The sequence below is a fragment of the Macrotis lagotis genome, chromosome X (assembly GCF_037893015.1).
Source record: "Macrotis lagotis isolate mMagLag1 chromosome X, bilby.v1.9.chrom.fasta, whole genome shotgun sequence".
NCBI lineage: Eukaryota > Metazoa > Chordata > Mammalia > Peramelemorphia > Peramelidae > Macrotis > Macrotis lagotis.
The window spans coordinates 596439652-596466934 of record NC_133666.1 but is presented as its reverse complement, the minus strand read 5'-3'; the positions used below and the strand labels follow the sequence as shown (position 1 = coordinate 596466934).

General features: G+C 35.9%; 1 protein-coding gene across 2 annotated transcripts in view; it reads left to right on the top strand.

Moving 5' to 3' along the window:
• The window catches only part of ADCY8 (adenylate cyclase 8), a 397409-nt gene that overhangs the window by 366095 nt on the left and 4031 nt on the right, over nucleotides 1–27283 (top strand). For both annotated transcript variants that reach the window (XM_074202342.1, XM_074202341.1), the window contains 2 exons: nucleotides 3986–4078; nucleotides 12650–12764. In XM_074202342.1, the coding sequence (XP_074058443.1) occupies nucleotides 3986–4078; nucleotides 12650–12764 (208 nt within the window). The remainder of the gene's footprint in view (nucleotides 1–3985; nucleotides 4079–12649; nucleotides 12765–27283) is intronic.

The following is a 27283-nucleotide window of genomic DNA, read 5'->3' as shown; positions in this document are numbered from 1 at the left end:
CCTTATCGCTTTTAATGAGATCTACTTTTGCTTTTACTTTATCTGAGATCAGGATCAATACCCCTGATTCTCTTGAAGCATACTCCATTCTGCTATCCACTTCTGCTTTATGAGACAGTTCATCCCATTCACATTTACAGTTGATTTCTAATTCTATATCTCTCTCCATGCTGTCTTTCTCCATTTATATTTTTCTCTTTCCTTTCCTCTTACTCCTCCTCACCAAAATTTTACTCCCTTTCCCCTTTGACTTTTCTTTCAAATTTTAACTTATAGTTTATTTTCACTTATATTTTAACCTTCCCTTTTTTCAGTCTCTTCATTTTTCCCTTCCCCTGTCCCCACTTCCCTGTAGCTAAGGATAGATTTTTAAACCCAAGTGGGAATGTGTCTTATTCCCTCTCTGGACCAAATCTACAGAATTTACTCATTGTCCACTCTCCCTTCTTTCCCTCTAAAATTTTAAATCTTTGCTCCTTTTTGCTTGGTGTTATTTATCACTCAAGTACTTTTAATTAGGTTATCATCAGTCACAGTTTGATTATTTGATTGCTTGAAAAGTTCATACTGTTATCAAAGATCCATGACAGATTGATTGCTTAACTGCTTGATAAGCAAATTAAATCAAATTATATCAAATAATTATTATAATCAATTTTTACCTTACCTCCTTTTGAAATACCCTCCAAGGACCTACAGTCCTCCTCATGAGACAAAGTATCATTCAAAGCCCAATAATTTCTTCAACTATTTGTACTCCTACCCCCAGGCCTATTTTCTTTCACACTTTACCCCACCACCACCCAGGAAACTTAACCAGGGAACCTTACCCCTTGTTAAGTGAAGCAAGGATTAAGTCAAACTCTGATTTAATTACCTACAAGAATCTTAAAGGGGGGCAGTTAGGTGGTGCAGTGGATAGAGCACCAGCCCTGGAGTCAGGAGTACCTGAGTTCAAATCCGACCTCAGACACTTAATAATTACCTAGCTGTGTGGCCTTGGGCAAGCCACTTAACTCTATTGCCTTGCAAAAACTGAAAAAAAAAATAATCTTAAAGTGCTCTAAGTACTGGGAGGCTCTGAAGTTCTCAGATGAGAACTTTACAAATGATTGTAAGTTATGGAGACACTAACTCAGGACCACCCAGTTTATGATGCCCTCCTCAGATAAAGTGCTGAACTTCATCAGCACAAAAGAATTGAAGTGGGTCAAAGAATAATGAGACAATTAAGTTTAGAGTTAATACCCCTTCTTTTCATCAGGGCTTTTTGTCTCAAACATAATGATGTCATCTTGAACCTCTTTAATGGGGAGACAAGACCCAACTATACCCATATCCTTTAAGTCAAATCTCTTCAATTATATTTAAACCTTTAATTTTAATAAAAGAAGTATAGTTCTAAGAACTAGAAGTGTTATATTTCCTCTTTTAGGATTGTACATAATTTTATGTATTTGACCAACACTTGTTTGGTTTGGTTTGGTTTTTCGTTCCCCTTTTCATTTACCTTTTTATTCAACTTTTGAGTCATGTATTTGGTTATTGAATTCTCTGTTCAGTTCTGGTCTTTGTGTCAAGAAATGCTGCAAATCCTCTATTTTGTTGAACATCCATCTTTTCCCTTGACAATATATGATGGATTTTGAAGGGTAGTAAATTCTGGGTTATAATCCCAGGTCCTTTGCCCTCTGATATATAGTATTCCAGGTCTTCCAGGCCTTCAGTGGTGAGGCTGATAGGTCCTGTGTGTCATGTGAATTTGTTTCTTTGTATTTAAATTATTTTCTTTTTGCTACTTGCACTGTTCTCTCCTTTGTTTGAGAGTTCTGGAATTTGGCTTTAACAGCCCTTGGAGTTTTTATCCTGGGGTCTCTTTCTGGAGGGGTTTTGTATTCTTTCAATGGTTATATTGTCTTTTTTTCTAGCAGATTTGGACAGTTTCCCCTAAGAATTTCCTAAATAATGTTTTCCAGATTCTTTTTATGATCTAGACTTTCTGGTAGGTCAATGATTCATAGATTGTCTCTCCTGGATCTATTTTCCAGGGGGTTGTTTTCTCTAAAAGGTACTTTATGGGTTTTTTTCAATATTTTCAGTCTTCTTATTTTGTTTGATGGAATCTTGTAGTTACATAGATTCATTTGTTTCTTTTTTTGTTCAATTCCAACATTTTCCTTCTTCCTCTCTTCTTGGGGTTTTAAATTATTTTTTTAGCTCTTCCATGAGCTTTTGGATTTGAGATCAAGTCTTAGAAATTTTGAGACTTCCCCTGTGAGTGATTTTTCACTTATTTCTTCTTCCAACATGGCATTGTTATCATCTTTGTCTGTAAAGTAATTTCTATAGTAAGCACTCTTTTAGCTTTTTTCTCCTCTTTGTTGTTTTAGCTCTGCTCCTGGGATATAGAGAGTATAGATTCAAGCTTTCTTTATTTTTGCTGAATCTGGGACTGATCCCTGGCTTGTCATTGATCAAAAGGTTGCCTATGTAGTGCAGGACTTGCTTTTGTACAGGTTTGTTTCCTCTTTTGTGTCTAAGTCGTGCATTAGCAGTGATTTATTCCTGATCCAATCCTATCTTCTGCCCCACTGTTCCCAGAATTCAGACTTTGTTTGTAGATGGGACCCTGCTGGCTTACTATCTAGCTGCTGGGACCTCAGCTGTTCAGACCTGGACTGCACTGTAGCTAAAAGCCTCTCACTGGCTTTTCTGCTCTCCTTCTTCCTGGGATTTGCTTCCTCTTTTTCCCCCAAAGAGAAGGACCTTCACTGAAGATCCTCCATGATGTCTTACCATAGATAACTTCTTTGAATCTTCTCTTTTTCTTGGTAGGATATATAGCTTGAATGTAAGTGGAGAGGCTTCATTTATCTTTGGTAGGGAATAGCTCCAGGAGCATGTTCACACCACCATCTTGTCTCTGCCCTGGAAGTCCAGACCTTACCTTCTAATAAAGAATATGGAATATGGAAGCAGTGAGGTAATGTAGTGGATAGATCTTTGGGCCTAGAGGCAAGAAGATATGATTCAAATCCTAGCTCAGATACCCATATGCTTAGTGACCTTGGACAAATCAATTAACCTTTGTTTGCTTGGATTTCCTCCTCTATAAATGGGGATAATAATAACAACCCCCCCCCAGGATTTTTATGATAATCATGAGATAATGATTGTAAAATTCTGAGCACAGTGTCTGGCACCTAGGTAGCTCAAGGAATAGAAGACCTGGCTTAGAGTCAGGAAGACTCATTTTCCTGAATTCAGTTCTGTACTCATATATTTACTAGCTGTGTAACCCTGGGCAGGCCACTTAACCCTATTTACCTCAGTTTACTCCTTTTTAAATGAGCTGAAGAAGGAAAAAACAAATCCCTCCAGTTTCTCTGACAAAAAAATAAAAACCATGGTCTTAGGAGTACTGAAGAAACAAGAGATGATGTTGCATCTTTTTTATTGTCATTTATACTGATAAATTCATATCCATTTCTGAGGTTGAACATAGCACCATGATCTTTGATAACAAGAACATTATTTTCTGAGTCTTCAAGAGCTATTATCTGTAGCATCTGCATGAGCCAGTTGCCAGGCTGCATCTCCACTTCCCAGGATGATGACTGAGGGCACAAGGTGGAAAACTTGGAAGGGTCTTGAGTTAACAGTCTTCAACTGTTTCCATCACAGTTTGAGGGAAAATGATCAAGGTGGTAGCAGTGGTCATAGTTAAGATTTGCCTGGCACATATCACTTCCTGCCTCTCCTTCAAGCAAGCCTAGCTTAAACAACAAGACATCCTAGTGGTAATCAGAATGTCAATCATCCTAATGGTAAGCATTTCCCCCTGTTGAAAATTACATTTTTACATTATATTTTTCATATTTAGATGTGACTCCTGTTTGCTCACTCTCTCGTGTTCTAAATCATACAGTACTTGTTGGGAGCACAAAAAGCAGAAACTAATGTCATTGTCTTTTATTCCTTCTAGTTACTTGGTGAAGATCGATTTCAAGATATTGAAAAAATTAAGACAATTGGCAGCACTTACATGGCAGTATCAGGCTTATCACCTGAGAAACAGGTAAAGAATTATTCTGTTCTTTATTCACATCAGTGTTTAGTATGCTTTCTAACATCAGTTCCTAAGAAGCAAGGACCAAGAACCCCTCAATTATTAACCAGAAGTGACAATATAAACCCCATGAGAACAGGGGCAGTCATACTTTCAATCTGCCTCAGTAACTCATACAGGTTGGATATACTATTTTGACATCAATTTGTCACGAGAAAATCACAGACTCCACTTTTGCCCAACATTGTGAAGAGCTGTGGTACCTCACTGAATTGGGAGGGACCTATATCCACAAGACCAAGGACTCCCTGAGCATCCAGGTCTCCACTAGAAGCCCCATTTGCTATCAAATCAGAGCTTTGATGAAATGGTTCCAGAAAAGGCAGGGAAGAATGACTTCGCACAACATTCCCCTTACTATAATAAACATAATGTGCGAGGCATGCTCTCATTCATTTGATATCATAGTCTTCTTCAATTACAAAGGACAACAACATGTTCAGCAGACATTAGGTAATTCACAAATATTTATTGAATGAATTAAGGCTTGGGAAGGGGGACATGTAGCATTTGGACAATCATAAAAATATGAATTTGTTTTTAACTGGACATTGAACAGAATCCCTTCATTAAAAACTTTCCCAAAATGTGTGATTCTACTTTCACGTATTATTAAATAAAATCCTGGGAACATACATTAAAATTTCTATGCTGATTCAGCATTCTGAACATCAACTATCTTTGTCTAGCATTACAGACATGAAAGAAGAAACTGGAATCAGTGGCTAATGAGTCCAGTATCCCTTCAAAGTTATTTCACCAGGTTTTAAACAATCTGTGTTTCTTTGTGGTTATTGTTTTTCACCTTAAAGTATATATCATATTATATATAATTAAGAACTTTTGTCTCGATTGCTGTATAATTATAATAATAATAATAATAATAATAATAAGGAACTTGAAAGATTACATATTGCCAACCACCTCAGTGAGGAAGTCAGGCAGAGCGGTAAAATCACTTGTCACAGTGCACACAGATAATAAGTATAACAGAGAAAATTTAAAGCCAGATTTTCTATCTCTAACTTCATTATTCTTTGCATTAAACCCCTGCTGCTTTCTTATATAGAGACCAGTGAGGTTTCTCTAGTGCTGGCTGACTAACCTAACAAAGATTCTAAATATCCACTGTCAGGATTTTAAATTGATTTGGATCTGAATGTAGTTGCTCTTTGCAATCAAGCTTCCTAAGAGATAAAGAAGAAGAATCCCAATAAAACCCCAAAGGGTAGAGAAGAACACTTTATACTGTGCAAAACATTTTATAATCTCCCCTCTGATTGCCACAATAACCTTGTAAGTGAGGCAGTGTAGTTACTGTTGTTCAGTTCTTTCAGTTCTGCCCAAATCTTACTGACTCCACCTAGGGATTACTTGACAGAAATATTGGACTGGTTCTCCATTTCCTTCTCTATATTCTTTTACAGATGAGGAAACTGAGACAGAGTTAAGTGACTTGAGAAGGGTCATACAGCTAATTTCTAAGTCTGGATTTGCAGTTTCCCTAACTCCAAGTCCAATACTCTATCAATTTAGCTGCCTCATTATAAGTATTGGTAGTCAGTTAATAAGCATTGATTTGCCATGATGTGGGGGTTACAAAAATAAAAATTTCTTCAAGGACCCTACTTTTGGAGCATAGAGAGACATATGTATTTTTACTGCACATATAATCATTTATAGACATGTGAATATATATATATATATACATAAAACTATATATATAATAAAACTATATATATACATAAAACTATATATATCATAGATGTTCATATTTATACCCAGTTCCTAACATCAGTTCCTAAGAAGCAAGGTCCAAGAACCCCTCAATTAACAGGTAACTGGAAGAGAGGCAGGGGAAGAGAGAGGAACATCCCCCTTGAACAGATGGGAAGGAAAAAAACTCCAGACTAATAATACGTTTTACTTGTCACAGAAGACAAAGCTAGGAAGAAGTTATAATGAACCCAGGAATGATGTGGGATTATGAGAAGATTATGAGGAGAAAGTATTGCCAAAATGGTAAAAGCACTATTTCAGATGAGTGTGTAAAAGAAAAATCATAATTTAATTGAACTGAGTATGTATTATCAGGATAAGGCATGCCTAGGGCAATTGCAGGATATTAAGATAAACTTTTTTAAATGCCAATAAATAGCTTAAAGAAAAGGTCACTTTCAAATCAGAAATATTTTTTCTTATTGCTTCTTTCCTTCTCTTAAAAATTTCAGTTCTTCTCATTTCAACTCTGTCCTTTCTCATTCTTCACACCTGATTCTCACTTCTGTTTTTCTATCATTTTTCTTAGCTCCTTCCCAATCCCACCTGGCCAGAGATCAAAAGTTATCAAGTCAGTTGACTCAGTGACATGTCTGGCTCTGTCCATTCCTGCTTTGCCTTCCACAATTTTCAGCATTTACTTTCAAGGTCTGCTTTGTGAAATTGTATCCCCATGACTGCTCCATAGCAACCTACAGAGTGGAAAACATAAGCTACTACTTGAGAGGACTTGATAATATATTATATGTCAACTAGACCAAACCAACCTCTGACTTGTGGATGGCCAGAGACAAACAGAGCAAGCTAGAGTACAAGAGTCAGGAATCAAGCAGAAGTTTAATGTTAAAGTACAAACATATGTTTGTATGTGTATATCTTCATTTATACACACATGAAGCAAACAGGGAAGGACACATGTATCAGGGCCCTGTCCCAAGGTGGGGACCAGAGGCAAGGTAAGGAGATCTCAATAGTTACATCAATGGCTACACAGTGAATTGTAGCCCTGACAAATGAGGGGTAACAGCAATAGACAAGTTTGATTTATGGGTACTTGTCCAAGTTTAAGTTCTTAGAATACCTGATGCTGGTCAAAGCAACACAATAATTTTGTGGGATTTTGCCAGAGGATGAGCACAAAAGATTATGCCAATCTTAGGGCACAGCTCAATTATTAGTCCTTAGTTCTGGAAAACAAGTTGTCTCCTAATATCTTAGATTAAAATGATTTAAATATTGATTCATATATATCTTTTTTAACTACTAAAGTGTATTTATATTTTTTATTTTTCCAAGGGATATTTTATTTTACTTTTCCAATTACATTTTTTGAAAGTTTTCGACATTCATCTACATGCATATACATATTTTTAAGTAACATAATTTCCTTCCATCTTCCCTTCCACCATCACCCGCCTCCACCCCTCAGCTGTGAACAGTCTGGCAAATATTGTACATACACATTTTTGTTTAACATGTTTATAGATCAGTCATTTTCCATATGAGGAATTAGAATTAAAGGAAAAGAAAGAAAACCATGACATAGGAAAGAAAAACACAATAGAAATGTTTAAAAAGTGAATGTAGTGTTCATTCAGATTCTGTAGGGGTTTTTTTGTTGTTTTGTTTTACTTCCTCAGAATGTGGATAGTATTGTCAATAGCAGGTCTTCTAAGGTTGTCCTAGATTTTTGAACTTCTGAGAGGAGCTGCAATGTTACTGTTAATTTATACATTGTTCTCTTGGTTCTGCTCCCTTCTCTCGGCATCAGTTCATGTAATTCATTCCATGCTTCGTGAGAGTCTGACTATTCATGGTTTATAGAAAAAATAGTACTCCATAATATTCATATACTATAACTTGTTCAACTATTCCCCAATTGATGGGAATCCCCTCAATTTTCAGTTTTTTGCCAGTACAAGAAGAGCTGCTATAAATATTCTGGAATATGTGGGACTTTTCCCATCCTTTATGATTTCTTCTGGATCTAGATCTAGAATTGGAATTGCTGTAATCAAAGGGTATGATCAGTTTTATTGCCTTTGGGCATAGTTCCACATTGTTCTCCAGATTTTTTGGATCCATTCACAGCTCCACCAGCAATGCATTAATGTCCCAATCCTCCCACAACCTCTCCAACATTGATCATTTTCCCTTTTTCTCATCTTAGCCAATCTGATAGATATGAGGTGGAAACTCATAGTTGTTTTCATTTGCATTCCTCTAATCAATAATGATTTGGAGCACTTTTTCCATGTGATTATATATAGCTTTAATTTTATCATTTGAAAACTACCTCACATCCTTTGACCATTGATCAATTGGGGAATGACTTGTAACCCTTTTAAATTTAATGCAATTCTCTATTTATTTTAGAAATGAGACCTATATCAAAACACTTAGCTATAAAAAAATTGTATCCCAGTTTTCTGTTTTCCTTCTACTCTTGGCAGCATTGGTTTTGTTAGTGCAAAATCTTTTTAAGGTAAAAATCATCTATTTTGCAATTTATAATATACTCTATTTCTTGTTTAGTCAAAAATTTCTCCCTTTTCCATGAATCTGACAGAGTATTTCTTCTTTTTAATTGGTCTATGGTATCAGCCTTTTGATTCAAATACCTCTAATAGTGATTCCTGTACTTTATACTTCAATAATTTGCTGATTCTTTGATCATTTTGGTATGGGCATGCCCCTCCACCATTATAATTACCTCCCATCAAAATCATTTCATTCTTTGGAGATTCTCGTCCATCTTTTTCCACAGTCTGTCCATGGAGAATCCACCTAATTTGCTATAGACTTTCCCCTGCTTCCAATTCATTCAGATGAGTCACATTCATCAAGAGCCTGTATGTCATATAGTTTCAGGGTTCTGTTTGAGCAATCAAGGGCAATGATCAAGTGTTCGTATAATCCATACCTTGATTTTAAACCTATATGTGCATGTGTATATGCATGTATACATACTCTCATGTGTGTACATTTCATATTCACATATATGTATATTGAATATTTGGAGAAGAAATTGGTAAATCACTCAAGTATGTTTTATTTTAAACAGATAGTGTCTTTGATGGAAAGAAAGGGTTCATATTCTATCTGTCCATGCCACTGATCAAATCACCAACACTTGCTACTGAACATTTCAAAGTGATTATCTTTTTCACTATCCACATTAACATTATATACTATTCACATGTGTGCTATGTAAACATGTGACCTGTACATGTATAATATTGAATTATACATGTACATAATAATAATACCTGTATCTACATAGTCCTTTGAAAATATTATCTCATTTAATCCCTACATCACTACTGGAAGATAAGTGCTATTATTATTCCCATTTTACAGATGAGGAAACTGAGGCAGGGGTTTAATTGACTTACTCATGGTCAAATAGCTAGGAAGTATCTGAATTTCAATTAAGATGTTCCTGATTTCAGGTACAGGTACCACCCTACTGCCTCATTTCTACAAAATAAGAACATAGGATTAGGGATTAGGAACTAGAATTGTGAATTTAAAATATAAGGAATCTCAATATGAGGAAATCTCTTCAATCAATGTAGATTAGCAACTTTTATGCAAATTATTGTATTAAAAAACTAGCTAGAGCACTGAGTGATTTTGTCTAGTATCACAAAGAAAGCAGGTATCAAAAATTGGACTTGAATGCAGATCCACTATGCCATCTTGATTCTATATAGCAATATATATATATATATATATATAGAGAGAGAGAGAGAGAGAGAGAAATGTCTTAAATATACCTGTAAATATATTTAAATATATGCACATGTATGTATAGACAGATAACTAGATACATAGCACATATATGTGTATATTTACACAAAAATATTAGGGATAGAGGGCCAGACCATTGATTTCATTGGAATGAAATTCCCAGATGAGGAAATTCCTCCTACCAAAGAGGTTTGGCACCTTCTTTTCAATTATCACATTAAGAATTTCTTAGAGCACTGAGAAGTTAAGTCATCTGCCCAGGGTCAGAGATAATATATGTCAGAGTAAGAACTGACTTCCATTAAACCATAATGCCACCCCCAACTGCCACATCTTTCTCTCTCTCTCTCTCTCTCTCTCTCTCTCTCTCTCTCTCTCTCTGTCTGTCTCTGTCTCTCCTGTATATGGATATAGAGATATTATGTATGTATCTATGTATACATATATATGTGTGTGTGTGTGTGTGTGTGTGTGTGTGTATAGTATATCTGAAGAAAAATTTGATATATCACTCAAGTATGTTTTTTTAATAGACTGTGTCATTGATAGAAAGAAAGGTTTTATATTCCATATGTCCATACCACTGATAAATCACTAACACTTGCTACTGGACGTTTCACAGTGTTTATCCTTTTCACTGTCCACAGTCCACAAGCTCTCATAACTTCAATTCAATCACAATTAATTTATTACTTCTAAATATTAGCCCATTCAAAACATTTCCTGCTTTATATCTCCAATCATCAGTAATAATTTAACATCTCTAAGAATCTCTATAAGTAATCTATTAATTAAAAACAACTCTTAAGTGAAACATATTATCCTGAAACAATACTTTTAAAAGTTGCCTGCTGGGAATAAACTTATAGCAATTACAAATGAATAATGCTTTCTTTTTCTGACAGCATCTCTGACAAAATCCCAACAATTTACTCAAGCCATCAAACACTATTAGATGACAAAACAAACATCACAGAGACAGCTAGTGAAGCAAAAGATATTAATGCCCATGACAGATCCTTCCTCATCTTAAAAATGAGTCCCTGTGTTGTATCATGAAATAAATCTTTAAAATTCCAGAAAAGTATCATGGAATAAATGAAAAGATTTCCATTTGATCCACACAAATGTAACATATCACAATGGTCATTTCTGAATGAATGATTCATTTTTTAAAAATAGCCAAGATATACACACATTAATCATCTAAATCCAATGTAACTTTGTGTTCCCCCATGGGGTGTGGTCATGGTAAAAATAAGATTAGAGTTTATTAATGGGTTTTTTTGCAAAGAAGTTTTAAGCATAGGACAAAAATCTCTGTCAAAATAAAATTAATTCCAAATGACGCAAAACAATAATGGAAAAAGTGAGAAATCAAAGTAGGTGGAAGTATGGGGTGGAAAAAAATTCAGAGGAATGGAAAATAATTATTTCTAAAAGGTCTGTAGAGGAACCTGTTTATTTGGATAATGTTAAGTGCCCTGATATCTATTAGAATTCTTTCTAAATTTTCATCAGTTCAGCCATTTATTTGAAATAATATATTTCCACCTGTCATCCTTCATATATCATCTATTGCCTTGAAAACATTCAGATCTTAACTCTCAAGTGCTTATTGCCACATTTATGATGTGGAACCTAGAATGGATTACTTTCCATTTTAAATTAAAATTACATGGAGAATGGTCATAAGGAATCCTAAACCTATTCTTCTATTAGTTGTATATCTGAAACACTAAGACTGCCAATATCTGTGTCTCTACCATCATTTGTATAAGAGACTATTTAGAGATATCAGAAGGTAAATTCTTCCCTTTGAGCTCTCCTTTTACCAAGAAAAACTCAAATGGTGTTAAGAAGATTTGGACACTACTGAAAAATGACTGAACAAATCTATATGTCTATATGTATGTGTAAATTTTGATATATTTATGTGTCCATATACATGCACATCCATACACATATATACATTTTTTCCTGGATCTATGATATCACTGACATAGAAAAACTCCCAATAAAGAGCTATCTCCATCAATGTGCATTGTCAATTATTTTGAAACTTGGAACAAACTTATATGAGAGGCCCAAATTTATGGTTTCATCTATACAAGAAACATATATACATATATATATATATACATATATATTTCTTGTAGAAACTCCCTCCACTGATGTAGATCAGAACTTCATAGTAACATACATTTGACAAGTTTCCTGGGCATCTAGAGGTAAAGCAACTTGCCTGTTATTTCCTAGCTCTTATGTATCAGACTGGATTTAAACTCAAGTCTTGTGAATCTAAAGCATCTCGCTTCCTCTACTATCTGTGATACACATTAAATAAACACATAGGTTTTCAGGATTTCATTCTCTCTTAATAATAGTGAACTATGGGTAAGGTGGGACTTCAGGAATTACACCTGAATCATAATTAATTCTGAAGATAGAATATAAGGACTTTAGGGATCCTTTTACTTCAATTGTATCATTTTACAAGTACAAAAACTGAGGCCCAGGGAGATTAAATTAGTTATCAAAGGTTACATAGTCAAATAGAACTCCAGGTTCTCAATTCGAGGTAACTAGGTGGTGCAGCAGATAGAGCACCAGTCCTGGAGTCAGGAGGACCTGAGTTCAAATCCAACCTCAGACACTTAATAATTGCCTAGCTGTGTGACCATGGGCAAGCCACTTAACCCCATTGCCTTGCAAAAAACAAACAAACAAACAAACAAGGTTCTCAACTTCCCAATTCTGTGCTCCTTCTATTTCATCAATCTGCCTTCTTATTCAACATAGCCTATTTGTCAAGGCTTTGTGATTCATTACTCTTTATTTTAATCACCATCTCTACCTTGAGTAGAGAACTGTGGGTCAGGGTGGAATGAAAGCCAACACCAACTGAGCTACTGAAAACATACAAGCTGAGAAGTGGTGGTTTTCCAGGAAGCCCCATTTAATGGGCTCTGTTTCTCTTTTATTTAGCAATGTGAAGATAAGTGGGGACATTTATGTGCTCTGGCTGACTTCTCTCTCGCCCTGAATGAAAGCATACAAGAGATCAACAAGCATTCATTTAATAATTTCGAGCTCCGCATTGGTAAGTACAAGATGAGATTGCTCATGGGGAAGAGGGCCTGCAAGAAATTCCAGGGCTTCTCACCATCAATACATAGCTAATCCTAACTTGAATTTATCTGTGGGACGCTTTACAATCACAAATATTTTCACATATCTTATTGAGAAATCAATCTTCACAACAATCTGTTAAGAAGAGTGGGTTCTGAAAGTATTATTATTACCTTTTTCAAAATTAGGGGGTAAAGGGACTTGTTCAAGTTCAAGAATACTTATATAGAGTACTAATAATAGCAATACTGTCACCAAAAATAGTTATAGCTAAACTATATGTAGCATTTTAAGGTTTGCAAAATGCTTTAAAATGCATATAAAATGTACAATGATATAATGTTTATATGAACACATTTATATAACATTAATTGAATTGAAATAATATAGTTTAGGTATATTTATGTAAACATATAAGTATAACATATTTGTATAAAATATTTACATGTAAGTAAATATAAAGCATGTATATAAATAACTTTATAGCACATTTATATAATATGTAACTATCAAGTATATAATATTTAAAATATATTTATTTATATTTAAACATATATTAAAATAAATTTAAAATTCCATAGAAACATATTAAATAATGCAATAAATATATTATATATTTATACATATATATATATGCACATACATATATACAAATATATATACATAAAATTTGGTTCTCACTGTAACCCCATGAATTAAATGCTGTAGGTTATTCCTATTTTACAAAGAAAACCGAATTGAAAAGGTTACAAAATTATATTAATGTTGTAATATAAAATTATTTATAATGAATAATGCATAATCACTCATTATATTATAAAGAAACTGAATCTAAAAGGGTAAGTGATTTGCCCCTGGTCACAGAGTTACTAACCATTTGAAATGGGAATTCAAACCTCTCTCTCTGATTTCAAATGAAGTACTTTTAACTATTACCATGTTATCTGTCCTTTTTCACATCTCTTCTCTGTACCCCAGTGCCTCTGCGACACCTAGATGTCGTTGCCATTTTCCTATTCTCAGTTCCTACTTCAGGTCACCAGAGATGGATTAGAAATCAAAGTAACCTGTTAGGTTAATTGGGGGTATAGGACAAATCCATTATTCATCTCATTCAATTCTTTTAATATGATGTAGTAGAAAAATAATGGTTTGGGAATGAAGTATTGAAAATATATTTAAAATAAATTTATTCTTTCACTTAATCTTCACAACAACCCAAGGAGTAAGATGCTATTTTTATACTCATATTACAGATGAAGAAATTGAGAGTAAGACTTGTTAAGTGATTTGTCCAGGTTCCCAGAGGTAGTAAAAGTCAGAAGTCAGATTTGAACTCATGTCTTCCTGTCTCCAAATCCAACACTAGTTATCCTAAGAACATAGGAGAATAAAATAAATCTTTATTTTTTCCAATTTTATTTTTCATTAATGCTTGTGTATTCATAATGCCTAGATTTCTCTATATTTCTTTTATTATTCTCCCTCCTCTGTTCCAGTGAATTATACTTTATAATAAACAATTTCCAAAAAAGAGGAGAAAAAATGAGTTTTGATGGACATATGAAAAGTATGACATTACTTTTAATATTTCACACATAAGAACTGTCATCTGCACAGAAGATAGAAGAGGTATCTTCTCATGCTTCTTCTGAGACCAAGTTTTTCCCTTATAATCTTACAAAATTCATCCATGATTATTCCATGATTGGTGTCCTTTCTACTTAACCATTTTGTTACCATCATGTTTATTGTTTTCTTGACTTTGCTTATTTTATGGCTATTGTTCATTATGCCACAGTAATTCTCCTACATTTATTTACTAGAATTTCTTTAACCATTTCCACAATTCACTGAATATACTAATAACTGTTTATTTAAAGTGAAATATTAAAGTCAGGTCCTCTGCCTTTTATACTAGAGGAGCCTTCCTTGCCAAACAAAATGGGTGGATGTCATGTTTATAGTCCCAAAAGGTCTGAGTTCTTCCAGACTCAAAACCCATAGCATTCTAAAGAAAAGGACTGTGGAGGTTATCTAGTCCAAGCCTGTAATGCTGTCCCTCTAATGTATCTGTAATTAACCTAAAATACTTCTAGTGACAAATTACTGGATAATAGAAGGAAAGTCCATGCAAAAGTGTGAAGTAAAAAAAAAAAAGTTTGGAATTCCTCTTCCCAGAGATACTTTCCAGCTTCCCTTTTATCCATCAGTACTCATCATCCTTTATCACCTAGCAAATGCCTACTCTGATGTCTACTAATTTGATCAATTGAGAAAAGCTTTACATGATTCATTTACAGAGTTTACACTTTTGCAGGATAGGAACACAACAAGTATGTAATTATAATATCTATTATCATCATCACTATTATTATTTTGAATAGCATTTATATATCAATGTAAGGTTTACAAAGCATTTTACAAATATTACATTGCTTTATCCTTACAACAATCCTAGGGGTAGGTACTATCAATATATCCATTTTACATATGAAGTAACTGAAGTTAAGTAACTAGACTAGTCCATATAGAAAATTAGTTCTCTGAAGGTAGATTTGAACTTGGGTTTTCCTTGATGCCAGATCCATGGCCCTATCCACTCTTCCCAGTTAGCTATTTACACAAGTAGGTAAGTAATTTCAAGAACACAAGTGACTTAGTTTGTCCTTAATAAAGACTTGGGTAGCTAAGTGATACAGTGGATAGAGTATTGGGTTTGGAATCAGAGTCTTCATGAGTTCAAATTCAGCTTCAGACACTAACAAACTGTGATCCTGGGCAAGTCACTTATCTTTGTTTGCCTCAGTTTCTCATCTGTAAAATAAAAAATGGTAAACTCCTCCATTATCTTTGTCAAGGAAACCCCAAATGTTGTCATGAAGACTAAAATTTGACTGAAACAATTGAATAAGTGTTGGAAAACAGATAGACTATTTACAGATGTGTTATCATAACTAGTTGGCATTTATATAGTGCTTTAAAATTTGACTGTAGTAGGTTGCTCAATGGTTAAAATGCTGGGTCTGAAGTCAGGAAGCTTTCTCTTTTTGAATTCAAGTCTGACCTCAGATACTTACTTTATAAATTTTTTATTATTTTTTCCAATTACATGAAAATATATTTTTCTTTTTTCTTTTCTTTTCTTTTTTTAATTCTCATTTTGTACAATTTTTTACATTAATAATATATTCTTGTTTAAGCGTAAACAAATTAAAATTAAAAAAAATAATAGTAATAATTGTAGGTATGGCCAGGTGGTGCAATGGACGAAGCTCCAGCCCTGGAGCCACGAGCACCCAAGCCCACATCCAGCCCCATAGACCCAACAATCACCCAGCCATGTGATATGCAAGCCATCCGATCCCCACTGCCCTGAAAAAGTCAAAAAGAAGGGGAAAAAAAAGACCCAAAATAAAATAAAATAGTAATCATAGTAAGGGTGGCTGGGTGGCAGACAGAGCATTGGCCCCTGAGCCAGAAGCACCCAGGTCCAAATCTGGCCTCAGACACCCAAAGATCACCCTGCTATGTGGCCCCAGGCAGGCCACCCAGCCCCATTTGCTCTGCACCCTCCCCGAAATAATAATAGTAAAAAATGTGCTTCAGTCTTTGTTCCAACACCAACAACTCTGTCATGGGTGGATTGCATTCTTTATGGTAAGTCTATCGCAAAAGTTGCTTCCATATTTTTCCAACGTTGCCATTGCTGATCGCAACTACCTCCTTTCTTATTTCTCCACTACCCTGTACTATATTTTCTCTCTCCTTTCATTCTGACTCTGCTGTAGGGTCCCTGAGTGGCGCAGCAGACAGATCCCTGATCCTGGGGCCAAGAAGCCCTGAGCCCCCATACCACCCCTTAGGCCCAGAATCCACCTGGCCCTATGGTCCTGGGCAGGCCTTCCAATCCCAGCCCCTTGCAAGAAGTAAAAAAGAAAATTTGTTATATCTGACCACTCTCCACCCATGGTCCATCCTGCCCTCCTTTATTCACATCCCCACCCCTTCACCCTGCTCCCCCCTCCTTCTTACTCCAGATGTCTATACCCCATTGAGTATATATGCTGTTTCCTCTCCTAGCCACCTCTGATGAGAGCAAAAGTTCCCTCATTCCCCCTTGCCTTGCCCCTTCCATATTGCAATAGCTCATTGTAATAAAAAAAATCTTATTATGTGAAATATCTTGACCTATTCCCCCTCTCCTTTTTCTTTCTCCCATTACATTTCCCTTTTTTCTATTGACTCCATTTTTACACCATTTTTTATCTTCAAATTCAGCTTTCTCCTGTGCTTCAACTATAAAAGCTCCCTCTACCTGCTCTATTAACTGAGAAGGTTCATATGAGTTTTATCAGTGTCATTTTTCTATGCAGGAATACATGCAGTTCATCCTCATTAAGTCCCTCATATTTCCCCCCTCTCCTCCAATCTCCATGCTTCACCTGAGTCCTGTATCTGAAGATCAAACCTTCTGTTCAGCTCTGGCCATTCCAAAAGGAACATTTGAAATTCCCCTGGTTCATTGAAAGTCCATCTTTTTCCCTGGAAGAGGACATTCAGCCTTGCTGGGTAGTTCATTCTTGGCTGCATTCTAAACTCTTTTGCCTTCCGGTATATTCTAATCCAAACCCTACGAGCTTCCAATGTAGTTGCTGCTAAGTCCTGTGTGATCCTGACTGCAGCTCTATTATATTTGAACTGTATCCTTCTGGCTGCTTGTAATATTTTCTCTTTGACTTAGGAGTTCTGGAACTTGGCTATAATATTCCTAGGGGTTGGCTTTTGGGGATCTCTTTCTTGGGGGGATTGGTGGATTCTCTCCATTTCTATTTTGCCCTCTGCTTCCAGAATATCAGGGCAATTTTCCTGTAGTAATTCTTTGAAAATTATGTCAAGGCTCTTTTCCTGATCATGACTTTCAGGTATTCCAATAATTTTTAAATTATCTTTCCTAAGTCTGTTTTCCAATATCAATTGTTTTTTCAATAGAAATTTCACATTTTCTTCTAATTTTTCATTTTTTTGGTTTTGAAGTATTGATTCCTGATTTCTGTTAAATTCATCAATCTCCCTGAATTCTATTCTTTGTCTGAAGGATTTGTTCTCCTCAGAGAGTTTTCTTATCTCTTTTTCCATCTGGCCAATTTTGCTTTTTAAGGCATTCTTCTCCCCAATAACTTTTTGAACTGTTTTATCCATTTGACCTAAGCTGGTTTTTAACATGCTATTTTTTTGGATTTCCTTGACTAAGCTGCTGACTTCATTTTCATGTTTTTCCTGCATCTCTCTCCTTTCTTTTCCCAGTTTTTCTTCCAACTCCCTCATTTTATTTTCAAAGTCTTTTTTGAGCTCTGTCATAGCCTGAGCCCAATTCATGTTTTTTCATGGAGTCTTTAGATGCAGGAGCTTGTGATTCCTCATCTTCAGACTGAGTATTTTCATCCTTCTTGGGCTCATTTGCAAAATATTTCTCAATGGTCTTCCTCTTGTTTCTTAGCTTGCTCATTTTCCCAGCCTGGGCCTGGTTTTGGGGTGCTTCCTGAGCTTTTGGGACACTCCCACAAGGGTCTCAGAGTGTGAGGCTCTGTCCTACCTCCTGGTCTGTGAATGACCAGAAGAGCCCCCCTCTGCCACAGAGCTGAGGTGGGGGGGGTCCTGCTGTTCTACTGGGGGGGCCTAGATTGCTATCAGGGTCTGAATGTGGTCAGAGCCCCAGAGTCCTGTTCCAGAGGCAGAGGACAGAGCTCTGCAGTCTCTCTTCACTCCCCTCCCTCAGCTCAATGGGCTCATGCCTTGAGGGCTCCTGCTTACTGGCTCCTCCTGCTTCTGTTTCCAGCTCTGGACTGCCAAAAGACCAAGCTGCTTGCTGTGTGCCCTGAGGGCTGGGCTCCACGTGCTCGCTCTGGCAGAGGTCCCCCGCTGTTCCCCCACTTTGTGCCCGGTGCTCCCCGGGGTGCAGCTCAGGAGACACACCCGCTGCTGTGAGCCATGGCTCCCAGTGCCCTGGGGCTGCCTCCAGGAGGCTGAAGTTCTTTTGCCCTGGTGGGCCACTGCTCTGGCGGGCCGCCCCTCTGGCGGGCCACCCCTCTGACCCCGGGGAGCAGAGCCTTTCTGCTCTTTTCCAGGTTACCTTGAGTGGGAGAACTGCCTCAATGGGTCCCTTTGTGGGTTCTGTCTCTCGAAAGTTTAGTTAGAGTCCTTATTTTCAAGTTTTATCACAGAGCACCTAAGACTGGATCACTTCTTGTCGCCAAAAATATATTTTTCAACATTTATATTTTTGCAATATTTTGAGTTTCACATTTTTCTACCACCCTCCCTTTCCTCCCTCCCTACCCATGGCAGTGACCAGTCTGATATAGGTTGTACTTGTAGAATTGCATTTAATAGATTTCCATATTAGTCATATTGTGAAAGAAGAATTAGAAGGGGGAACCATAAGAGAGAAAGAAAAACATAAAATGTTTTTAAAAGTAAACATAGTTTGCTTTGGTTTGCATTCAGACTCCAAAGTTTTTTCTCTGGATGAGAATGGCATGTTCCACAATAGGACCTTCAGAATGTCCTTGACCACTGAACTGCTAAGAAGAGCTCCATTCAACTTAATTGCTCCCTCTCACAATGTTGTTAATGTATACAGTGTTCTCCTCATTCTGCTCACTTCACTCAGAATCACTTCATGCAAGACTTTCCAGACTTTTCTAAAATCCAGTTACTCATGGTTTCCGAAAGAAAAACAATTCTCCTTATCATTTATATATCATAATTTATTCAGTCATTCCCCAGTTAATAGTCATCTCCTCAATTCTTTGCCATTCCAAAAAGAGTTACAATAAATATTTTTGTACATGTTGGTTTTTTCCCACTTTTAATTATTTCTTTGAAATATAGAATGTGTATTGCTGTATCAGAGGTTATACACACACAGTTTCATTATATTTTGGGCATGACCTCAGATATTTACGTGCAGTATAACCCTGTTTGCCTCAGTTCCTCATCTATCAAATGGCCTGGAGAAAGAAATGGAAAACCATTCCAGTTTCTTTACCAAGAAAATCCCAAAGGGGAACATGAAGAGTGAGATATGACTGAACAACATTATAACTAAAACTTACTGAATTCATTAAATTGAACTAGATAATCTTTAAGATTCCATTTAATTCTGTCATTCTATGATTGATTTTCATAGAAATATCATACAGTGTGATTTGGGTCTTGGTATGATGTGCCTATAATAATGAGAAGGGCTTACTCTCTCCCCAACATAAATGGGCTATTCTACTTGAAGTTGGGGTGAGTTCCTCATTACTGAAAGTCTTCAAGCAAAAACAACTAGATGACCATCTATAGGTCATGTTGAAGCATCAGTCTGAACATAAAATCAGAATTGAGTTAGATGATTTCTGAAGCTTCCTTCCAACTTTGAAAGTAAACTCTTAAATGCCTAAAGAACCCTATCTCAGAAAAAGAAATTCAACAAGCCATTATTCAGCTCCCTAAAAAGAAATCTCCAGGGCCTGATGGATTCACAAGTGAATTCTACCAAACATTTAAGGAACAATTGGTTCCAATCCTATATAAACTCTTTGGAAAAATAGGGAAAGATGGAACTCTGCCTAACTCTTTCTATGAAACCAATATGGTACTGTAACCTAAACCAGGAAGAGTTAAAACAAAGAAAGAAAATTATAGACCTATTTCCCTGATGAATATAGATGCAAAAATCCTAAATAAAATCTTAGCAAAATGATTACAACAAGTTATCACCAGGATAATACATTATGATCAAGTAGAATTTATTCCAGGAATGTAGGGTTGGTTCAATATTAGGAAACTGTTAGTATACTCAATTATATCAACAACAAACCTATCAGAAATCATATGATCGTATCAATAGATGCTGAAAAAGCTTTTGACAAAATACAGCATCCATTCCTATTAAAAACACTAGAGAGTATAGGAATAAATGGACTGTTCCTTAAAATAATTAGCAGTATCTATCTGAAACCATCAACAAGCATTATATTCAATGGGGAGAGGCTAGAGGCATTCCCAATAAGATCAGGGGTCAAACAAGGGTGCCCATTATCATCACTACAATTCAATATTGTATTAGAAATGTTAGCATCAGCAATTAGAGAAGAAAAAGAAATTGAAGGAATTAGAATTGGGAAGGAAGAGATAAAACTCTCACTCTTTGCAGATGACATGATGGTCTACCTAGAGAATCCCAAGAAATCATCTAAAAAACTACTGGAAACAATTAGCAATTTTAGCAAAGTTGCAGGTTATAAAATAAACCCTCATAAATCCTCAACTTTTCTATATATGTCTAGCAAGAAACAGCAGGAAGAGCTAGAAAGAGAAATCCCATTCAAAGTAACCTCAGACAGTGTAAAATATTTGGGAGTCTATTTGCCAAGACAGACTCAGAATCTTTTTGAAAACATTATAAAACACTTCTCACACAAATTAAATCAGATTTAAATAACTGGGCAAATATCAACTGCTCATGGATATGGAGAGCTAATATAATAAAAATGACAATTCTACCAAAACTAAACTATCTGTTTAGTGCCCCACCAATCTAAATTCCAAAAAATTTACTTTACTGAGTTAGAAAAAATTGTAAGTAAATTCATATGGAGAAATAAAAAGTCAAGAATTGCCAGGAACTTAATGGGAAAAAAATGCAAACGAAGGTGGCTTAGCACTACCCAATCTAAAATTATGTTATAAAGCATCAGTCATCAAAACTGTTTGCTATTGGCTAAGAAATAGAGTGGTGGACCAGTGGAATAGACTAGATGTAAAAGCAGGAGAGGATTATAGTAATCTGCTGTTTGATAAACCCAAAGAGTCTGGCCATTGGGATAAAAATTCCCTCTTTGATAAAAACTGCTGGGATAATTGGAAGTCAGTATGGAAGAAACTTAGATTAGACCAACACCTCACACCCTTTACCAAGATAAGATCCAAATGGTTACAGGACATAGACATAAAAAACAATATTATAAGCAAATTAGAAGATCAAGGACTAGTCTACCTGTCAGATCTATGGAAAGGGGAACAGTTTATGACTAAGGAAGAGTTGGAGAACATCACCAAAAACCAATTAGATGATTTCGATTACATTAAATTAAAAAGCTTTTGCACAGATAAAACCAATGTAATCAAGATCAAAAGAAAAGTAGTAAATTGGGAAACAATCTTTACAACTAATGATTCTGACAAAGGACTCATTTCTAAAATATACAGAGAACTGAGTCATATTTTTAAAACAAAAAGCCATTCCCCAATTGACAAATGGTCAAAGGATATGCAAAGGCAATTTACAGATGAGATCAAAGCAATTCATAGCCATATGAAAAAATGCTCTAAATAAATCATTAATTATTAGAGAAATGCAAATTAAAACTTCTCTGAGGTACCACCTCACACCTCTCAGATTGGCCAGTATGACCAGGAAGGATAATGATCATTGTTGGAAGGGATGTGGGAAATCTGGGACACTATTACACTGTTGGTGGAGCTGTGAACTCATCCAACCCTTCTGGAGAGATATTCGGAACTATGTCCAAAGGGCAACAAAAATGTGCATACCCTTTCACCCAGCAATACCACTACTGGGTCTATACCCTGAAGAGATGAGGAAAAAGGGTAAAAACATTACTTGTACAAAAATATTTATAGAAGCCCTGTTTGTGGTGGCAAAGAATTGGAAATCCAGTAAATGTCCTGCAATTGGGGAATGGCTTAGCAAACTGTGGTATATGTATGTCATGGAACACTATTGTTCTATTAGAAACCAGGAGGGATGGGATTTCAGGGAAACCTGGAAGGATTTGCATGAACTGATGTTGAGTGAGATGAGCAGAACCAGAAAAACACTGTACACCCTAACAGCAACATGGGAGTGATATTAAACCTTGAAGGACTTGCTCATTCCATCAGTGCAACAATTGGGAACAATTTTGGGCTGTCTGCAAAGGAGAGTACCATCTGTATCTAGATAAGGAGCTGTGGAGTTTGAACAAAGTACAAGGACTATTCCCTTTAATTTGGAAAAAAAAACATATCTTATTGTCTGATCTTGTTACCTCTGAGAATTCTGTTCTCTTTAAGGATATGATTTCACTCTCATCACACCCAATTTGGATCAAGTACAACATGGAAACAAAGTAAAGACTGATGGAGTGCTATCTGTGGGGTGGGGGTGGGGGGAGGGAAGCAAGATTGGGGGAAAATTGTAAAACAAGTAATATCTTTAATAAAAATTTTTAAAAAAGAAGCAGAAAAAAATGTAAAAAAAAGAAAGTAAACTCTTATTCTCATCATCATTAAGGTCATTTTTGAATCTAAAATGTTTTTCAGTAGTGATTCTACCACAGTTTGAGTTTAGGGGTGGCTAGGTGGCATAATGGATAAAGCACTGGCCTTGGAGTCAGGAGTACCTGGGTTCAAATCTGGTCTCAGACACTTAATAATTACCTAGCTGCGTGGCCTTGGGCAAGCCACTTAACCCCATTTGCCTTGCAAAAACCTAAAAAAAAAAAAACACAGTTTGAGTTTGTACCAGGATTCATCACTACCCCAAAATAGCCCTGCTTCTAGTTCAAAAATTTGATTATGTGAGAAGTACCCTCTGGTGACTCCCAGCAGGGTCTATGAAGGTGTTACTTCTTCACTCTCACTTTCCTCCTCAGGCAGACCCACAAGCATCCCTGTTTTCAGACTAGCATTTTATTCCTTGCTCTTTTTCCATATATGTCAGTCTATGCATACATAAGTGAACTCTGGGGATAACCTTGGAGGAGATGCAATGAAGGAGACCCAAGAGAGAGATCACCTTCTGACCCTGTGACTAAGAATAATCACAGTGAATGACAATTCTCAAACTACATGTGACTTTCCCATCTCTGCATGTTGATGAGCCCAATCTGAGTCACTGCCTGCCAGCTAATCATTAAATGTGCAGGGAAAACAAAGAAGTCAGCAATTCAATGAGCACAGTCCAGGCAAGAAAAGGCACTGTACTAGGTATTTGAATTTTTTTTTGTTTAGTCATTTCAGTCATATCTGACCAGTCATAACCCATTTTTGGAGTTTTCTTTGCACAGATCCTTGAGTGGTTTAGCCATTTCCTTCTCTAGTTTATTTACAGATAGAGAAAGTTAGTGACTTGCCCAGGGTCACACAGCTAGGAAGTGTCTGAGACCATAGGTCTTCCTGACTGCAGCTCTGATATTCTATCCACTAAACTAACCAGCTGTCCAAAAATATTACTGTTATTCGGTCATGTCCATCTTTTTATGACCCCCTTTGGGATTTACTTGGCAAAGATATTGGAATGATTTTCTATTTTCTTCTCCAAGGCATTTGAAATATATAAACACAAAAATTAAATGGTCTCTGACCTCAAAGAGTTTCCATTTTACTGGGGGGGGAATACAGCAAATATGTAACAATAAAAATAATTGTTTATTATTATTTAAAATTTCATTTACTTGCACTTTAATATTGGCAAAGTACTTTACAAATATTGCCTCAATTTGCCCTTGCAACTGTCTGGGAGATAGGTTTGCCTACCCGGGTTGCTTCATTTTCCTCATCTGAAAAATGAGCTGGAGAAGGAAATGGCAAATCATTCCAGTATCTCTGCCAAGAAAGCTCCAAATGGGGCCATGAAGAGTCAAACATAACTGAACAACAACAAAATATATATAGTAGGCCATTGGCAGCCATGCATTGAAATTCACATATTGTGTTTTACTTCTTTTAGATCACCAAAAGGAAGTCAAGAATATTCAGGGTCTGTGAAATAGTTAACACAATAAGAGCTGGCAATCATATAGCATTTTATATGCCTTATCCCATTTGACCCTCCCAATACCACAAGAAGGCACAATATGCAATACTTAATTCAGAGATGATTAAACTGAGACTCAGAGAGGCAAAGACTGATCACAAGATCATAGAATGAATCAGGAGCAAAAGCAGGATTGAACCCACTTCTTTTGAATCAAAATCCCATCCTTTCCCCCAATATGTTCCCCCACTCTGTGATTATCTTTCTAAGGTATAGCTAAGAGGTACAATGAATAGAATGTCTGGGTTTAGAGTCAGGAAGACCTACCTTAGTTCTAATCTGGCCTCAGTTGCCAACTCTGTGGTTCAAAAATATTTATAGTAGCTCTTTTTGTAGTGGCCAAGAGTTGGACATTAAGGGAATGCCTATCAGTTGGGGAATGGATGAACAAATTATGATAGGTGAATGTTACAGAACATTATTGTATAGAAACCAGGAGAGATAGGACTTTAGAGAAACATGGAAAGAAATAGATGAACTGATGCTGAGCAAAGGGGGAAGAATTAAGAGAACACATTAACAAGCATATTATGAGTTGATCAGCTCTGATGGATGCAAGTCCTCTCAGCATTTCAGAGATCAAGAACAACTATCCACATCCAGAGGTGGGGGGAGGGTAGAAAAACCACAGAATCTGAAAGTATACTATGTTCATTTTTTTAAAACTTCTATTTTTCCTTCCTATCTCATGGTTTTCTTTGTCACCCCTATAGGGTAGATGACTAATATGTAAATATGTTAAAAACAAATGTATGTGCACAACTTTTACTAGACTGTTCACCACCAAGGAGAGGGAAAGGGGGTATAAAATGTATTTTAAAAGGAAAGAAATATAGTAGAATAGAATTTCAAAAAAATTATTGTGACCTTGGACAAGTCACTCAACTGCTATCTGCCTCAGTTTCCTCATCTGTATAATGGGAGTAATCTCATCCACATCCCAGAGTTATTGTAAGTATCAAAGGAGATAATAATTGCTACATGCTTAGCATAGTGTCTGGCACATAATAGTTCTTGTCTTTTGTCATTGAAGAAGATCAAAATGATATGACTATGTTGGAGACAAATTATGGTGTAGCTGACTGTGACTGATCAGACCAATATAAGAATGGTAAAATGATAAGGGTGATATCAATGACACAATAAGCACTATATAGATGTTAATTATTATTGTTATTATTATTATTTTGTCCTTAGACATTATAACATCATAGAACCATGAATCTTTAGAAGAAATGGAAAAATAGTAAATAATTGATTCAGGATTTGAACCAGTACCTCTGCCTCTGGCCAGTGTTCTTACTACATGCATTAAGCTATCTCTCTGAGTTAGTAGTGAACTAGAGGCCATTTAGATCAAAAATCTCAAATGAGTAAAATTGAGTGACTTGGAGCACCTCTTTCCTCTTCCCTCTTCCCACCAACATACAGAATGCAGTCCTTTGTCTGATGGTAAGATAAACACATGAGTGATCTATATGTCATAAAGAAGAGAGAAATAATGATTTGCATAATAATGGTACAAACAGCTGTTTGAATTTCCAGGCTTTTGATTCAGTCCTAGAAGCTTGTTGAAACTAGGTAGTTAGAGAGGCCTGTAATCGGGAACATTCATCTTCCTGAGTTCATATCCAGACTCAGATACTTATTAGATGTACAACTCTAGTAAGTCTAAGTCACTTACCCTGTATATCTTGATTTTCTTATCTGTGAAATGGACTGGAGAAGGAAATGGCAAGCCATTCCAGTATATTTGCCCAGAAAATTCCAAAAGGGATCATGAAGAAGTAGCATGACTGAAAAACAATTGTGCAACAACAAAGATCCAGTCCAAAAACAAGTGATATCTTGCTAGCCCATTATCAACATCTCTGAACTTCAGATAAGTTAAAGATGTTATGGTATAGGCTCCAACTATCATTACTTCCATTTTGAAATTGAAAAAATTGAGGTAAAATAGTCATAATCATTGTTACAAGACTAGTAAAGAGGAGAAAAAGAATTTAACCACAGATCTTTTTGTTTCCTCATATTCCTTCTTTTATATTATACCCTATTTCAACTAATGCAGGAATTCCTTCAACAGTATCCTAAGCAGATAGTTTACTCTTTTCCCTTGAATGTTTACAATAATGAAGAACTTTCACTGTGTCTCTAGTACCTGCCAATCATCAGTTATGATGATGATAGCTGGCATTTATATAGCATTTTAAAATTTACAAAGTACCTTATAAATAACTATGATCTTCTTTGATTTCCACAACCCTAGGAAGTAAGTTCTATTATTATCTCCATTTTACAGATGAGGAAATTGAACCTGAGAGAGGTTAAATGACTTGTCCAGAGTCACACAGCTACAAATGTCTGAAATCAGCTTTGAGCTCAAGAAAAGCTTCCTTATTCTAAAAAAATCAAAAAAAAATAAGCCTTTCTCAAAACAAACTATTATGGCAAGTCATATTTGTTAATATTTTTTCCAAGTTAGTCTATTCCATTGCTAGATGAATCTGATTACAAGAAGGAGTTTCTGGATTTCACACTGGAATCTACTTCACTATAATTTCCACATGTTATTCCCATTTCTGTTAAGAAAAAGAAGTCCTATACCTCTTACCCTT